The 18,923-nt window shown below is 40.1% G+C and overlaps 1 protein-coding gene across 2 annotated transcripts in view; it reads left to right on the forward strand.

Moving 5' to 3' along the window:
• Window positions 1-18,923, forward strand: part of CORIN (corin, serine peptidase) — a 141,020-nt gene that overhangs the window by 116,556 nt on the left and 5,541 nt on the right. For both annotated transcript variants that reach the window (XM_062607533.1, XM_062607543.1), the window contains 4 exons: window positions 648-777; window positions 13,392-13,514; window positions 16,856-16,905; window positions 18,674-18,848. In XM_062607533.1, the coding sequence (XP_062463517.1) occupies window positions 648-777; window positions 13,392-13,514; window positions 16,856-16,905; window positions 18,674-18,848 (478 nt within the window). The remainder of the gene's footprint in view (window positions 1-647; window positions 778-13,391; window positions 13,515-16,855; window positions 16,906-18,673; window positions 18,849-18,923) is intronic.

The raw sequence follows: 18,923 nt of genomic DNA on the forward strand, positions 1-18,923 counted from the left end.
TCAGGAACAGTTTAACTAAAACCGGTATATATGAGGGGAAGAAATGCACAACCCAACCTCTTGTAAGGGATCCTAGAAAGGGAGGGGTGTAAACTTCAATTTTGGACCGTTTTAAGAAGCTTTATGTGTGTAATAAATGCATTTCACACACTTTTATAAACAGATTAACAGAGAAGCAATGGTCATGATCTTTCTTGTAAACAGTAGTTGTTTTTTCTTTCTCTCATTACACCCACGTATTGTTACTGCGGGGATAGTACATATTACTGAGAGTCAAATGATGGTTATCAACCAAATGTCAATCAGCATTCACCTCACAAATGACTTTAGTGGTTTTAGTTGGACTATTTGTGGGGTAAAACATCATTTAACAAGGTAAAGGCTGTCAGAAACCCATGTAAACCTGTGCTGGTGAGTCAAGAGTATTCTGGTTTATTCTAATCCTCAAGATGCTTTTGTTGCCTAGTGCCTTATGCAAGGTTCTAATAGCCATGGTTGCCTTGGTTTTAAATTACATAGCTGTTGAACATAAAAAAATCAGCAAAAGTGCCAGTATCTTGGAAAACTCTTTTAAATGTATGTTTTCAGGATGCCATTTATAAAACTATGTGAAATAATAGTGAAGTTGTTCTCCTTTTTCTTTGCAGTTACCCTGTCTAAAAACATGAATTCCTTGATGTTCCTGACCATTCACAGGTCAGCTGCTGCTAACCATGTTTGTGCTGATGAGTGGCAAGAAAATTTAAGCCAACTGGCCTGCAATCAGATGGGCTTAGGGTAAGGTCAGTAGTTTGTAGCATTGATGAATTTCTTAGGACAATCAGAGTGCTGGAGTTGAATATAAATGATTGTTGATCCCTGCAATGCTATACCTAGTGTGGAAATTTTCATAGAGAAAAGAGGTAATGAAATTTTGTGAACTATGTCAGGAACAAAAGCTCACTAAAATCTAGGGACTTTCACCAGTTTATAATCATTACATGATTGATATTAAAAGAGTGTGTTGTAAAGATACTGAGGTCTTGCCAGACCTTGATATCTGAACTTGCTGTTATTGCTGAGGCTCAGAATTGTTTGGCAATGTGATAGTCTGTATCTTCCTAAAGAATGAAAGTAGACTTGTCTTAGGAAGCACAGGAAAATTCCTCTGCATCCTTTTTAAATCTGCAATAAGTACTGTGAACTAGGCCAGCAGATACGTTTAACTTGGGCATCTTTGCAAAATGAATTGTTAAAGCTCTCTGTGTGGAACTGGTTAAAAAAAATAAAAGCGCCTCTATGTATCTTTCTTGTTGCATGCTCACTAAACTAATAGCTGTTTTATGGAATAGTTGATGCAAAATGTAACTGTGGGATAAACCCCAAGTGCTCTGGTATCCAAAGCTCTCTTCTACCAGGGAAGACAGCCAGATGGCATAGAAGGTATCTTTTATCTGTGTCTGATCCCCAAACTGTCTGCCTTTTACCACTACATATACTGACATGCAGTCTTGTTCTTTGTACCTGTGTCAAAACCACAGAAGGATAATGACCCTGGGTTACAGTGTCTGCACTTAACCTCCCCTGTATTGCCTTGCACTTCATGGATGCTTGACATCAGTTCTAACACACCCCCTGAATCCAAGACCAGCTGTGCTGAATGGACTACCTGCCATTCTAACACCCAAAAATTCTGCACTCCTTTAGCTGGTTTAGTATATCTAAGTAATGTTGACATTATCTTTATGCTTTAACTTCTGTAAATCCCAGTAAGCTTAAACTCCTTTGATACCTTCAAAAATAGCTATTGCTTTAAGAGCTACTTTGTTGCCTAAGAACAAACTGATGGTCTTAACATTAAAAATATTTTCTTCTTAATATTTCAGTCTCATAGTCCTAACATAAAATTTGCTTAACTTTCCTATAGTGCTTGCTGCTGGGAAAGTGAAAAAAAGTATTAAATTATAACAAGAACTCTGATTGCTTCCTTTTTTCAGAGGTATGCCTAGGCTGAAATTAGCATGAGCAGGAGCATGATATATCAAAATTGAGACTTCTTAGTACCTTAGACCAGGAATTACAGGGAATGGTAGCATACGGTATTTTTATTTTCTTAAAAGACTATTTTTCATAACCATGTCTGGTGTTTTCCCAAATGTCAACACCCAATAATGTGGAAATATTTAAAATATGAAAGCAGTGTGTTTCTAACAGCTTGTTGATATTTTTTTTAATTCTTCAGACTAAATTAATCTGGAAAAAAAAAATGAAGGTAATTAAATAACAGTGGTTAAAGCTAGGTTAGTTCTGCTGACAGTGGTAACTTATTTTACAGAGTATCAGTCTCTTTACTTGGGAGGTATAAGCATTGTGCCTGAAGCAACATCAGAGGTAATTCTGCTCTGCCTATTTCATGAAATTTGAACTATTTTCCTGGCTGTTGTTCAACTCTTATTCCACAGATGATGTATTTCTCCAGTGTTTCACAGCATAACGTATGCAATATTTTGTGTGATGCAGTCTCACACAAAAAACATGTGAGTTCTAAGTATTGTCTGAAAGGCTTTGGCCTCATGGTAGCTGTTGGTCAAGTTATTCAGTGTGTGTTCTTAGCAGCTCTTATGTTTTCCTCTAGTGCAAAAAGAAATGAACTTTTGTTTATAATGACGAGAGCCTAATGGGAGCTCTTTGTTCAAGTCTTAGCTTTCTTAGTTTATGGCCAGAGGAGGCAATCGGATCACTTGATATGAGTGCCTGTTCATTGCAGGACAGAAAATTTTGTTCAGAGACCTCTAATTGAGTCCCAAATTTAAATACAATAAAGTATCTGGCTATTAGGCTTCCTACTAACACAGGCAGAGAACTGAACAGCAATCACCATCAGTGTCTCAGATCAAGGGTAGATATATCCTGGTGTGTGCTGCAGAGGTTGTGCTGTTGAGGATGGGCATACTATGCGGTTCAAAACATTATGTTAGAAGACAGTAGATTTGTTTTGATGTTTAGTTGAGGAAAACCACTTTCATATACTCTGAAGTCCTCATTTTTTATTGATTGAATGGTCATATAAAACCCGGGTCTACTAAGATCCGAAATTTGACAAAGCCAGCAGAGTTGTTCTGTTAGCGTAATAGTTTCTTTCCTACGTACAATGAGGTAACAAATGTAATAGTGATAAGCTTCATCAGCTTGTACTCAGCACAGTACAGAGGAATTTGAGGTGATCTTGTTCTGGTCTAACATAAAATCACGCTGTTCACCAAGTTACTTGTTGTAACTTGGTAGCTCTGCTACATCCTCCTGCTGTTGCTGCTCCCTTTCTTGGAGGCTGCGCCACTGGTGATCCACTGAAACAGATAGCTCCTTTTCCTTGTATCCTGTGCCAGAGCACCTATTGTGTGTGTATTTGTGCAGGGGAAAGGCTAATCTCTTTTTGCTGCTTGGCCTTTTGTCTTTCCTGATGTATTCTGCACTCTTTCTTTGGCACAGATTTCTTCAATAATTTTTACCAACTAAGCAGTCAAGCTGCTAGACCAATAACCTTTTGTTCTCACGTGAGTTATTATGCTAATTACTTTCTAATTCTACAACAGAAATAATGGAAATTCAGTTTAATGTCTTATTTGTTTAAAAACATCACAGAAATGAAAAATTGAATGCTTCTGTCCTACCCACAACAGAAATTTGAACTTCTGAATTTAGCCTACTTTATTTCCTCCAAGAATAAAAATGACATTTAGTAAATCAAATTCCGTGCCAAGATGAAGTATTTGAACTCATCGATGCAATTTGGATTTTACATTCGGTTGAGACCTACTCAAGTGAATGTAAAATGTGCTTGACTTACCTTGCACACATACACATTGTCCATGGCTGCAGTGTGTTCTATTAAATCTTTAGAGGATTTAGTAAAACAACAAATTCTTCAGATCACTTTTTTTTTTTTTGAGAGCAACAGCAAATTATCAGATGAAATTTACTGAAAATGACATTACAAGCTGTGGAAGACTGTTTTAGTAATTCTGAGCAACCGTAAACCAGTATTAAATTACATATACTTTAATCAGTATATGAGAGTTGTATTAGCTTAACTCTGATAGAGTATGTCTCATCTTTCATGTACACATATAATTTAAAATCTAATTATTTGGATAAGGCTTTTTTCAAAGAATTTTCAACCTAGTAATTCCTTACAAATCGTAGCAATTGCCTCAAGTAGTCAGTAAGTGTATGGTTACTCAGCTCGTGTAACACTTTCTAGCTCCATGACTGGATAGTTTTTATTTCTTTAAGTAAAAAGATAATTATTATTAGTGATTTAATATCTCCAGCAACCTTGGACCTGTCTGAATGTGCTCCTAGGCAACCGGGTGTAGGTTGCCCTGCTTGACCAAGAGGGGTTAGACCAGATGACCTCCAGAGGTCCCTTTCAACCTCAATCATTCTTTTATTGACTAAAAGAAATAGAAAGATACATGAATACTGCCAGCCAAAGAAGTGTTCTTATTGTAGTGATTGATCACAAGTCCTTTTTCAAACTGTTTTACATCACAGCTTGTACAAATGGCATTATGAACCCCCTTGTTTTTTATTTTCCCAAAAAGGGCTTCCAAGTCAAATTTACTCAGTGTAACTCTAAACAGATATTACATCTGTCGGTCCTTAAAGCTCATTCTGGAATTTGCAAGCTGAATTGTTTTTTTCAGACTAATGTGTTATGACCAGAACAACTATGGGAACATTTCTTAGTGAATAATAACTCTCTAAAGGAAAATGTTGAACAAAAATAGAAGCAGATTTTATGCAAATTCAGTGAATAGTTTTAGCAGGGGAAAAAGTCTGAGAAATCAAGTTATTTTGTTCTGAACATTTTAAAACGAAACACTTCACTTTTTAGTTAAAAGCAAAATGTGCCCATGTTTTTAAAATTAACAGTTAATTAACTTTTTTAACTTTGCATTTCATTTGAAGTTGAATTAAGACATCTTACTAATAAAATCTATATTTATTTGAAGTTTTCAATTTAGGTGGCCCAAAATGTTCTTTTTATAAGTTTAGCTACTTGAATCTTATAACTTACAGAGACTCAAATGACAATGTTGTGGTTTAACCCCGGTTAGCAACTAATCCCAAGTAAGTGAGCACTCACTCACTGCCCCCACAGTGCGATGGGGGACAAAATCAGAAGAGTAAAAGTGAGAAAACTCCTGTGTTGAGATAAGACAGTTTAATAAGGAAAGCAAAATCTGTGGTGCAAGCAGAGCAAAACAATAAATTCTCTACTTCCCATTGCAGACAGGTGTTCAGCCATCTCCAGGACAGCAGGGCTCCATCATGTGTAATGGTCACTTGGGAAGGCAAACACCATTACTCTAAACATCCTCCCACCTCCTCCTTCTTCTCCCAGCTTTATGCAATGAGCATGATGCCGTATAGTATTGAGTATCCCTTTGGTCAGTTGGGATCAACTGTCCCAGCAACTTGTGCACCCCTAGCCTGTGCGCTGTGGGGTGGGGTGAGGAGCTGAAATAGCCTTCAGGCTGTGTAAGCACTGCTCAGCAGTAACTGAAACATCCCTGTGTTATCAACAGTTTCCAGCACAAATTCCAAACATAGCCCCATTACAGCTACTACTAAGGAAATCAACTCCATCCCAGCCAAAACCAGCACACAGTGAAAAAGCAAGCAAATATTTTTTTTCAGCATATTAATTCATTCTTGATAGCATCAAGTAGTCTATCAGGACATAAGACAGTAGACATTTTGAAAACTGGAAATATCATACAGATTACCTGCTTTCCACCAAACAATTAAAAAACTATTTAATCATACACATTTTAATTTTGTGTCTGCTCTGAATTTTTTTAATCTCCATTTTCATATGTCTTCATATTAAGATTTCAAACTCCTCTGATTTCAATCAATTTGATGTTTTGCTCCATATTCTATGGCACAGCCATGGCTTCGTAGAATTCTGCTCAAGACCAAGAAACATCTCAAAGAGTAAGTAAGTACAGGCAGGAAACAGATGCTGTTCCAGCTCTGAAATAGGCCTGATTGTTTTTATATTAGTGCCCATACACACATTATTCATTACTTTCTGGCAGAAGACAAGGCTTCCTTTTTCAAGCCTGCTGTCAGATGAGGCTTAAAACAATCAAATTACAGAAGCTGCACAGAGGAATATTACTGTTACCATGAAGGGAGAAGGAATCCAGTTTATGAATTATACTTTATTCTGAACTTGCAATTTAATGCATGTAAGAGTTTTCCACAATGGAACAGGGAGAATGAGGTATTAAAAAAAAACATTGCTGTACATAAGTATCCCAAATTATGTTAGTTTTAGTGATAAACAGAATATTAACTTCATAACCTAAAATTAGTCCCTCCCTTCTATTTTGGTCTTTTTGGTTTTGGTGGGTTATTTTTTTCATTATGGTTGAATATGCAAGTCATAATGCTGCTTGTGTTTCACTATATACTATAAACTTTGAAAGTTGTGCACAGCGATCAGCAGATAGCAGGCTAGAATGCTTTGAAAACTATTTCTTTTATATTTCATAGAATCGTTAGGGTTGGAAAGGACCTTAAGATCATCTAGTTCCAACCCCCCTGCCATGGGCAGGGACACCTTACACTAAATCATATCACCCAAGGCTCTGTCCAACCTGGCCTTGAACACTGCCAGGGATGGAGCATTCACAACCTCCTTGGGCAACCCATTCCAGTGCCTCACCACCCCAAAAGGAAAGAATTTCCTTCTTATATCCAATCTAAACTTCCCCTGTTTAAGTTTTAACCCGTTACCCCTTGTCCTGTCACTACAGTCTCTAATGAGGAGTCCCTCTCCAGCATCCCTATAGGCCCCCTTCAGATACTGGAAGGCTGCTATGAGGTCTCCAAACAGCCTTCTCTTCTCCAGGCTGAACAGCCCCAACTTCCTCAGCCTGTCTTCATACGGGAGGTGCTCCAGTCCCTTGATCATCCTCGTGGCCCTTCTCTGGACTTGTTCCAACAGTTCCATGTCCTTTTTATGTTGAGGACACCAGAACTGCACACAATACTGCAGGTGAGGTCTCACGAGAGCAGAGTAGAGGGGCAGGATCACCTCCTTCAACCTGCTGGTCACGCTCCTTTTGATGCAGCCCAGGATACGGTTGGCTTTCTGGGCTGCAAGTGCACACTGAAGCCGGCTCATGTTCATTTTCTCATCGACCAACACCCCCAAGTCCTTCTCGGCAGGGCTGCTCTGAATCTCTTCTCTGCCCAACCTGTAGCTGTGCCTGGGATTGCTCCGACCCAGGTGTAGGACCTTGTACTTGGCATGGTTAAACCTCATGAGGTTGGCATCAGCCCACCTCACAAGCGTGTCAAGGTCTCTCTGGATGGCATAACTTGTGTCATGATATTGCCCTAAATGTTACTTTGCCCTATTGTGAGCACATTTGTAATGTTGGAGACAAACTGGGTTTTGTTTTGTTTTTTAATTCTAAAAAAACCCTTCTTAAATACACAGAAGGGAATCCATAGCTTGAAATTCAATGTCTTAAAGGAATATTCTAATTTTAAAGTTGAAGTTCGCAAAGTTAGCAAAAATCTAAGTTAGACTTTCCCATTCTGGTAGACATAAGTGCTGCAGCAAATTAAAATGTCCTGCCTTTCTGATTTTATGTGACTGATTTTGTAGAATCATTGAGTAACTTCTTTTGAAATTGCCTTAGACTAAAGGGAACTTCTTAGATTAAAGAAATTAGAAATGTTAGAATTATACATGCCCTTTGCTTTTCATGATTTTCAACATGCTAGATTTAGCAGCAAAACTAACTTGGCTGAGGCAGAAGCTATACAGTGACCTGAAACTGGAAGCGGTGCTCCAGAGAGAGTGGTGATGTAGTTCAAAGTTACAGCTTCTTAGATGGCAAAGATTTAAGAATTAGGGCTAAAGTAAGAAAATAATAGGTTATAAACTGCTCTTCAAAGTAGTTATTTTTTCTGAAATTTGTCCAAGAGCTTTTAAGATCTATGGCTATGGCAGATTTCCAGTATGGCTGCCAATAATGGTAGCCAATAGTTTTGAGAAGTTGTGGTGACTGGCTACCTAAGGCTGAGAACTGTTAGGTATGCCATATTTCATTAAAAAGGGAAAAAGAAGATGCAGAGATTTACAAGCTAGTTACCTAATTTCAATTATTAACTAATAATTACAGAAGTATAGGATCTTAATGACAGGCAGAATATATTTATCAATAACAAGTCATGTCAGATTCCCTTTATTCCTTGAAAAGGCAGAGACATTGTGGATAGGGAATTGTCATGGTTTAAACCCAGCCAGACAGCTTGTTCACTCACTCCCCCCCTTCTTGCCCTCCTCCTACTCCCGGAGGGACGGAGAGGAGAATCGAAAAGAATGCAACTCCCCCGGGTTGAGATAAGAACAGTTTAGTAACTAAGGTATAACACAAATCACTACTGCTACCACCAATAATAACAATGATAAAGGAAATAACAAGGGAAGAGAATACAACACCTCACCACCAGCCAACTGATAACTCGCCCCCCCCCCCCCCCCCCCCCCCCCCCCCCCCCCCCCCCCCCAAGCCCGACCAAGCACCGACCCATACCTCCTCCAACCCTGCAGTCTCCCAGCCCTTCTGGGCATGACGTGCTGTGGTATGGAATACCTCTTTGGTCAGTTTGGGTCAGGTGTCCTGTCTCTGCTTCCTCCTGGCTTCCCCTCCTCCATGGCAGAGCATGAGGCTCACAAAGTCCTTGGCCAAACCAAAACATCATTGTTATCAGCTCTGTTCCCAGGCCGAAAGTCAAAACACTGCACTGCACCAGCTACCAAGGAGGAGAAAAATGACTGCTACTGCTGAACCCAGGACAGAAAGAAAGAGTAAATGTGATATATTTTTCACTTTTTCACTATGTGAAATGACTTCTATCATAAGTAACAAGATATGAACAGAGATTAAATGATACAAGACTGCTGATTCATTTTCAAACCATAAAGATGTATTAGTGGAGGGCTCGACACATCCCAGTGGATTTAGTATGATATTCAGTGTTGTCATGAGTCATTCAGAGGGTAGAGTGGAGAGCACGCTTAATAATTTCCCATTCAGCATCAAGCTGGGAGGACCTGAAAGCATTTTGGAGGACAGGATTAGAAATTAACAATTTTTTTGACAGATGGGAGAAATGGCCTGAATTAACCAGGAGTGTTTATGTGTTATCCTTCTGGCGTATTCAGCTTGTGTTAGATTTTGATTAGATGGGGAGAGTTCAAAGACAGCAGGAATGACCAGAGGCCTAGAAAGCATGGTCCACGAAGAAAAGTTGAAAAGTCTGGGCGGTCAGTCAGGGGTCAGGAGGTATAGGAACCTTCAAACATGTAAAATATTGATGCAGAGATGTAAGGAATAAATTGTTCTCCATTTCTGAAGGAAACAAGAACAAAATAATGAGCTTAAAATGATAGGAAGATTTAGAACAAACAGCAGAAAAAAAATTGCTAACTCTAAATCCTGGAATATATTGCCTGGAAATGCTAAGAATTCTCTCCATCACTAGAGAGTTTTACAAATAGGGCAGACAGATATTTGTCAGGAAGAATTTAGATACAGTTTATCTCATTTTGGATTAGGGGAATGGATCAGATGGCCTCGTAAGAGCTCTTTCATCTGAATTTTCTGATAGTTAACTGTTTTGGTTAACTGCTGAGTGTGGAAGGATTTTTTTCATAGGTCCTAGTCCCGTTTTATTCCTGAAAATAGTGCAGAGGATCTAGTGAAAATCTAGGTGAAAGACAAACTTGTCTTTTACCTCTAAGATTGGTATTTCTGTCACATCAAATGTGTGTGTGTGTGTGGAATGATAAAACATTGCTGTTGGTTGCGTGTCTATTGTAAACTTACTGAGCTATGGCACTTTTGGTATGATCTTGGAGAAATCCATAGACTGAGATTACAGTCACCTTAAATACTCATTGAGTATTATGTTTGAGTGGTTTGAACTTAGGAGCTCTATCATTCTTCTGGATATAAAGATTTATTGCACATATATAATGTGACACATATGAGACAGTTAAATTTATGTGGTCTATTCAATAAGAGTCTTATAATCCCATTGGTTTTAAAATAATATTTCAGTACTCAAATGGTTCCATCCAAATAGCACCACGAGATGTTACAAGGTCATGTGGATTCAGGTAGGATTTGTAATTTATCTTAAAAGCATGGTGGAAGACCTCATCTAAAGATGATCATTCGTAAGGCATGCATTATTGTTATCGTGGCATGGATGTCTTATGTTTACAGATATAACTAACAAACATACTGAAGTGATACAGATATTTCAGTGACTGTATTGTAGTGTTAAAAGATGCTGTTATGTACAAAAAACCTCTTCAAGTAACTGTTAGGGTTTTTTTAAGATTAAGCTCTTCAGCATAGGTAATGATCAGTACAGTGTATTTGTACTGAGGAACAGAATCATGAAGTCCCCACTGTAGCAGACATCTGGAGAACACCTAGGCCATCTCCCTTTTGAAGCAGGACTATTGGCAAAACGAGGTAGGCTCAACCACTGCTGTGTTTAGCCAAGTCTTGAAAACGTTGGTGGATTGAGATTCCACAGTCTCTCTGTCCAGGGCTACTCCACCTTCCTAGTGAAAAAGTGTTTATTTTTCATCTTCTAAGAATCTCCAGAGCTGCAGCTCTAGACCATTTCCCCTTGTTTTACCATGCAGCACTACTGAGAGAAGCTTGATTCCACCACCTTTTAACTCCTCTTCAAGTAGCGGCAGAGCTTTCTGAAAGTGTTTAATAAAAAAGGTTCTTTGTTTTGCTTGCCTGAAATTGTGAAAGATATTACATATGGCCACACACAAGACTTTTGTGCAGAATGGCTTCATTCAGGTCAACCTTGTCAGGCCACTAAAAAAGAAAAAAATTGGCAAGAGAGCTAAATTTGAACTCAAATAATAGATTGATATCTCAATTGGCAGCTATAGCCTTGTCATTGCAGTCTGTAAGAAACTCAGTAAAGCAAAATACTCTTATGAAGAAATTATACACTATGAGTTGATGTGGCTCTGCCCATTGAAAAAATCCTTCTTCCCTTTCTTTAGAGTGTGTGCACAGAAAAAATTGTGTGCTACAGCTACAGGAGGGGCTGAGTAGAACCTGCTGCATTTCTGGAGCACAGGGTCTAGCTGAAATGAGTCCCAAGTACTCTATATACCTCCTTTTCTCTGAGTGCTTTACAGTCCCTGGTGTAACATATGCACTTGGCATAGCATCCCCTTGCTGGATTGCTGTAAGTCTTAGACTCAGAAGTTCATACCAGCCCAAGTCCTTCTCCTCTAACGTACTTAGCTTGTGTTCTCTCACTCTCTGGCAGCTGCCAGAATGCTCTGGTTTCTACAGATGTTAGCTATTGACTCCAGCTTTCTTCAGCTAGAAATGAGATTCTTAGGTCCCTTTTATTCTGCCTGTTGCTAATTAGAAGTGGTAGCCCTTGCCTATTTGAAAGAAAACCATAAATAAAAATCATCAAGGGGGGAATGCTGTATAAATGTTTACAGAGAGCTTTCTTAAGACATAAATTAGCTGCAGATTTTAAGTGTATTACATCAAGCTGTGACCACCAAGGCAAAAAGGCATAGCTATAATTTTACTAAGTACAATAGCTTGTATTAATAATAATAAAATCTCATACAGGGTTAAGTGTCTTGTAGATTGTTGCCCTGGTTTGGAAGTGCATGTCTGCTTAACGATGATTATAGCATCACGCACTGTAATTCAGAACTGCAGGTTTCAGCAAAATAATTGGGTATGTGGGATAATGTAGAATTTGGATCCATCAGATGGCATAACATTTGCAACTTTTAGCACGTTTTTGAGTTACACATTTTGTAGATCAGGCACTGTTTACAGCTACATGAAATACGACTGCACACAATTATGAAATGGTGACTATAATCGTTCCCAGATGATCATAAGGCAGGATGTCATCTTAAGAAGAAAAGGTTTGTGTATGTTTTTTGGGGAGAGAGTGGGAAATAAGCAAATGATGGAAAAGAAGAAAGGAGAATTTTATGTGTCTGCTATAAGCAGGCACTGAGGAAGAAAGTGCTGCTCTTTTTTGCAGCAAACAGCTTTCTCTAAATGAGGAAAAAATGCAGTCTTTAAAAGTGCTTGTTATATCTGCCTGCACATTCTCGGTAGTAGATCATGGAATAAGTTTTGTTTAATATGCCCAGAGAAGGTTCTGAAAAATAAGTCATGTTACAGGCAGGATCGTGGGCTGTGATCTCGGAGCCTAGTCAGTTCTGCCAGCCCTGCTGAAAACATTTCCATGTGGTTGCACTGACAACTTTAGCACAGAAGAGAACTCTTTGATCTTTATTAATTTATGCAGTCAAGCGAGTAAAGGTTGCTGCACTTTTGTAAATATTTAAAAAGAAATACAGTTAAGACTGAAATTGGAGTTAAAAACAAGCTCATAACCTGGCTGGCATTTCTAGCTACTGCCATGAGAGATAGGCTTCAGAGGCAAGTGTTGGGACACATCTCAGGTTTTCCAAACCTTTCTCATTCTCTTTTTGATGACCTAGGATGTAGAATTTGGCCTTTGACCAGGGTTTAGAAAAGCACTCCTTGAAAGTCCTTATCATCGACAGAGACTGACGGCTAATCATGGATGGTTCTGTGCTGGAAAGCTGCATGACTTGTAAAGCCATTTTAAAAAAATACTCTTTTTCCCGTTCAGCATTTGAGATTTACTAAAACAGCAATTTCTTCTTCAGTGGCTTGAGTCTATCAGGCAATAACTAAACTGGGGAAGTGGATATATGAAAACATTTCCTGGTGAAGCATTCTAACTTACTTTCATATTCCTGTTAATTTGTTGCAGAAGGATAGGTTTGACATTGTCATCCATGATTTGTTCTATTTCGCAAAGCAGACATCTTGGACTTAGAGATACTGTCAAGTATTATTAACAAGAGCCAGACTGCTCTAAACTGTTAAATTTTAATGGATTTGCAAAGATAGGAACATAAGAAAATATGAATATGCATATAAAAAATGTTTGGGTTTTTTTTGTCTGTTTGCAGGCAGCTGTAGAAACAGTATGACAATGTGTGCATTACAGTAAAGGCTCTTAGTGTTTCTGATTCCAGTTCCGGTTCTCGTCAAAAAATACAGCATAACTGACAGTAATATGTTAGCTGGCCTGGCTTCTTGGAGTGATTTCATTCCTCTAATTATGACTCTGCCACAAGTGGCTTTGACATAACATTCAGCTGTATGTCTTTAGAGTAAACAGGAGGCATTAAGGCCTCTTCACCTTCATTAGTGTAACATAGAAACCTACTGGAAGATTTATGAGTGTCTTTGTTTCAGGGGACCATCCAAAACAGAAATTGTAATAGAGAATGAGGAAATGCAGCATCAAAAATGGCTGAATCTGCACTCAGACTGGAAGAATAAAAATGCATCGACTTTACATGCTCTTCTAGTGAATAGGTAAGTAATAGGTAAATGAGATCGGTTTCACTGATGTGGACAATAAATTATCAGTGGAGGATGATAAACTCCCTTTGACAAGCTCTTTTTTTCCGAAGGTATCCATGCATAAATCCCAGCACATAGAATCATAGAAACAAGGTGGTTGGTGACAGCCAGCATGGCTTCACTAAGGGGAAATCCTGCCTGACCAATTTGGTGGCCTTCTATAATGGGGCTACAGAACTGATGGACAGGGGTAGAGCAGCTGATGTCATCTACCTGGACTTGTGTAAAGCCTTCGACACTGTCCCACATGACATCCTTGTCTCTAAATTGGAGAGACATCAATTTGATGGATGGACCACTCGGTGGATAAAGAACTGGCTGGATGGCCACACACAGAGTTGTGGTCAATGCTCAGTGTCCGGCTGGAGACCAGTAACGAGTGGTGTCCCTCAGGGATCGGTGTTGGGACCACTCTTGTTCAACACCTTTGTCGCTGACATGGACAGTGGGATTGAGTGCGCCCTCAGCAAGTTTGCCGATGACACCAAGCTGTGTGGTTCGGTTGATACGCTGCAGGGAAGGAATGCCATCCAGAGGGACCTTGACACACTTGTGAGGTGGGCTGATGCCCTGCGGAGAAGGACTTGGGGGTGTTGGTTGATGAGAAAATGAACATGAGCCGGCTTCAGTGTGAGCTCGCGGCCCAGAAAGCCAACGGTATCCTGGGCTGCATCAAAAGGAGCATGACCAGCAGGTCGAAGGAGGTGATCCTGCCCCTCCACTCTGCTTTCATGAGACCTCACCTGGAGTATTGTGTGCAGTTCTGGTGTCCTCAACATAGAAAGGACATGGTTCTGTTGGAACAAGTCCAGAGGAGGGCCACGAGGACGATCAGGGGACTGGAGCACCTCCCATATGAAGACAGGCTGAGAAAGTTGGGGCTGTTCAGCTTGGAGAAGAGAAGGCTGTGTGGAGACCTCATAGCAGCCTTCCAGTATCTGAAGGGGGCCTATAGGGATGCTGGAGAGGGACTCTTCATTAGGGACAGTACTGATAGTACAAGGGGTAATGGGTTAAAACATAAACAGGGGAAGTTTAGATTGGATATAAGGAAGAAGTTCTTTACTGTGAGGGTTGTGAGGCACTGGAATGGGTTGCCCAAGGAGGTTGTGAATGCTCCATCCCCGGCGGTGTTCAAGGCCAGGTTGGACAGAGCCTTGGGTGACATGGTTTAGTGTGAGGAATCCCTGCCCATGGCAGGGGGCTTGGAACTAGATGATCTTAAGGTCCTTTCCAACCCTAACTATTCTATGATTCTATGATTCATTTAAATTCCTTTTTATTTCTTCATCTAGAAGAAGGTAATTACAGGATGGTGCCCGATACCTGAAAATCTTTTTTAACTCCTCTCCTTTCTCACTGTCTCTTTCCACTAGCCTAATGGTATCTAAATGCTTTTCTCCAGGTTAATACAAGAATAAACACATTGGCAAACGGAAAGGCAGCTCCACAGTCATTGTCTGTTCAGTCACCAAAGTACAAAGCAGAAATTTCAAGGTGCTTTGCTGTATTTGAGAGTGGTCTGCTAGGAAGTGTGTGTGAAGGGATGGATTTGGAGCCTCTGAGTTACAATATCTAGTAGCAGAAGATCTAGTTTCACCCAAAGTACAAGTTAAAGGAATAAAAAACATCAGTAATGAGTATTATTGATAAAGCTATTAAGACAGATTAAAGTAGTATGTAGGAATGTAGTATCTTCCAGTCTCCTTGAATCCAGAAAATGGGTAACACAAAGTGAGAAGCTAAGTGAAGAGTGAAGCTGGTTTTGGTTTGACTGCATCAGGCATCCTGCCTAAATGTCTCTCAGTGGTTGTGCATGTACTACAGGACAGGTACACCCCATACTTATCTCCCCATCATTCCACTGGAGGACCTGCAGGCCTGCTTCACTTATCATGTCCCTGGCTTGCTTTCTGGTATAAAGCAAGTTGCACAGGGGACAATATGTGTTTAGTCTCTTCTCAACATGAAGCCAAGACAGGACCAGGACCTGCAGTTCAGGTGTATTCATCTGGGTCAACTTCAGCATGTAAAACATCTGTGCTGTGGAGTATGTTGTATGTTTACAGGAGCTGTCAGGCTCCTGGACTCCTGGGAACTTGGGCAAGAACTAAGAAATGCACCAATAGTTTCACAACATTTTGATAAGAGGGAATGGCACAGTGAAGGCTATGCATACATATGAGATCGAAGTATTGAAGGTTTCTCTTTTAGAGCTGGCTACATGATAAGTCAAAAAAATGAGTGTGAAACATGAGTCTATATTATATTCTGTAAAATTTTTTATGGGGTGCAAATGCTCCTCAAAACTGTGCACAGAATTTTCTTCCCTGAAATTGGTTTTCTACCTCTAGAAACAGAATTTTATGTTCCATGTTTTCAGGAACAGGAAGTAGACTGCTTTGCGCAGTATATGACTGTGGCATGTGCAATGCAAGGGACAGAGGTCTGGTCAAATCACAGATTAAAACTCATCTGGTGAGCTTCTGGCACTCTTCTTGCGCCCACATTAGTATCTATGACTTAAATGAAGCCCTTCATAGGTGTTGAAATTCTAAAGATGCTGCCTACCTACTGAGATTACAGCCTTCAGTGAATTACCTGGGGGGCAGATAACGTGGGTATCCAGTCTAATTAGCTCTGCATCTGCCTCAGAAAAGCACATATACAAGTAGGAATGAAAGTGGTGGAAATCAAAAGGCAGTCAGCTGTTTGAGCAGCAATGCTCACTGTTTTACAAGGATGTCCCTTTGACAAAGAATCCCTTCTTTCCTCTCTTACATGAAAAAAAGTCTAACAGCAATGAGCATATTTGTTGTTGCAATACTTTTGCAAACTTCCTGTTTTTTCAAACTGCCCAAATGTTTAGGGTATGAAAGGTCATCTGTTATCAAAGGTATTTCAAAGACAATTCTATCCTTCAGCTGTAAGGAAGAGGAGAGGGGCAATTCCTGTGCTTTTAGGTGCCATTAAGTTAAGACTTGGCAGTCTGTACAACCCAGCTAACCTCAGAGCTGGGTCAGTGCCCAGAGGGTGAAGCAGTCTGCAGAACATGTAGCACCCACTCACAGAATGCATTGTAAAGCTGAACTAGTACTTTGCTTTACCTCCAGGAAGACACTGGAAATCACAGATGATCTGGCGTAAGAAGCTCTTTGTGTTTCTTTTTGCAGTTTGTGTGGTTTTTCACAGCTGGTTCACAACGAGTACTGAGTACCTGTGCTGATGTTCAAATTGACAAAAATTACATCCATTAATTGAAATTTCCACCATGTTTTTGTTTTAATATTTAGACAGATGTGTCGGAGCAGAAGCAAAGTGGCTCTCTTCTGCACTAAAGCAGGTAAGAGAGAAGTGCGTATAATACAAAGATGTTTTTCGAGATGTGCTAAATTACATTAACAAATACAAATGTTTAGTGTGGATTCATTCTGAAATTTGACTAGACTTCTGCAACATCCAGTTTTGCAGTGTTTTTTCCCCCTCTATGCTATTCTGTTTCATCAGCTTTTCTTCTTCTTTGACTAGAAGGCTATGTACTGCAGTCCTGCTCCCACAGAACAAATTTTGTCAGCAGTCAGGCTTCAAAAATTACCTTGATAAAACTTCATGCTGAGTGGTTAGCAGGCTATCTGCCTGGGAGCTGAAGCCATTTAGTGTGAAGCTCAAGGGGACAGGAGAATCTGAAGCAGAAAGCTGCAGACAAGTCTGTAGACGCAGCAGATTGTGCAAGTTTAAGTGGTTTGAAAATGCAGAAATTCTTCATCGTCAGTGAAATCCTGTCCTACAGACAGGGAGAGCTTTGTTGAAGAACACTTAAATTATGAATTAGCTTGACACAGGGAAAATTAATCACCAAGCATGACCTAAATATGGGAAACTAATCAAAACATTTACTACTTTGATCAGAAAAAGCCCCAACCCTTATATGAGCCTGTCAAAGGTGTCTGCTTCTGACATATGTTGCTTTAAGTACATTTAAAACCCATTTCCCTCTGAAGTTAAGTGAACACAGTAAGAATTACAGGTTACAAATAACCATTGCTCCTCCCTTGGGAGGCTGATTGCAGAAACAGGTAGTGTTCTTTTGATCTTTAAATCAGACCTAGTATAAACAGGATAAATAATGTCTGCTATCTTACAAATCCAGAATGTAAAGTGAAACAGAAGTGGAGGGCTATTTCAGAAAAGTAACTGTCTGGCAGATGGCAATCTGGTGTAATTTCCACTGGAAGTGGCTTATAGAGTACTGGAATGGCTTCAAATTTTCGTATCTCTTCCCTTAGTAATTTCCATAGGCCAAGCAAGATTGCTGCCATGTAGCTGAGTAAACAGTGTGACATTCACCTGACACCCGGCTTAAGAAAAGCCTTATTATTGCTGAGCAGATTTTCCAGAATCAGTTCTTCCGGATAGTACAGAGTAGCCCAGGCATGTTGCTAGCTGACAGAATGACAAGGACTTAAACCCAGGACACCTTCCTAAGGGCAGCCTGGTAATCCCTGACAGAAAGGAAGTCAGGATCCCAAGCTTAGCTTGGTTAATATTTCAGGCTGAGCTGGTTAAATTAGTATCAGGAGAGAAAATCCTTTGATATAGGAAGGATAAAAATGGCTCCGTGTGTTTGGTAGAAAGTGGGAGAAGGACTTCACACAAGGGCATGTAGGGATAGGACAAGGAGGAATGGATTTAAACTGAAAGAGGGTTAGGTTTAAATTAGATATTACAGAGAAACTCTTCCCTGTGAGGGTGGTGAGGCACTGGCACAGGTTGCCAAAGAAGCTGTGGCTGCCCCATCCCTGTCAGTGTCCAAGGCCAGGCTGGATGGATGGGGCTTTGAGAAACCTCGTCTAGTGGAAGGTGTCCCTGATCATGGCAGGGAGTTGGAACTGGATGATCTTGAAAGTCTCTTCCAACCCAAACCATATTATGATTCTGTGATATTATTGTGTGGTGGTTCAGTATTTAATGTTCTCTGTTATTCAGTGTAATTTCATGACTGTTAATATAATTGTGTCCACATTTTCCTTGTAGAAGGTCTTGTACATGCTGCCTTCATGGTAGCAATAGTAACTTTGTGGTAATTCCCTTCTGCGTCTGTTCCTCACTAGACTGTGGCCGTCGCCCAGCTGCTCGCATGAACAAGAGGATCCTCGGTGGTAGGACCAGTCGCCCAGGCCGATGGCCATGGCAATGCTCCCTGCAGAGTGAGCCAAGCGGACACATATGTGGCTGTGTTTTGATTGCGAAGAGATGGGTCTTGACAGTAGCACACTGCTTTGAAGGGTGAGAGGGCTCAGAGAGTTTTACTGTTCATATAAATTTGCACAAATGAATTAACCAAGTCCTCCCCCCTCTACC

This window comes from Pezoporus occidentalis, unplaced genomic scaffold (assembly GCF_034315485.1).
Source record: "Pezoporus occidentalis ecotype Australia unplaced genomic scaffold, CSIRO_AGI_Poc_V1 ctg1, whole genome shotgun sequence".
In the NCBI taxonomy this organism is placed as follows: Eukaryota; Metazoa; Chordata; class Aves; order Psittaciformes; family Psittacidae; genus Pezoporus; species Pezoporus occidentalis.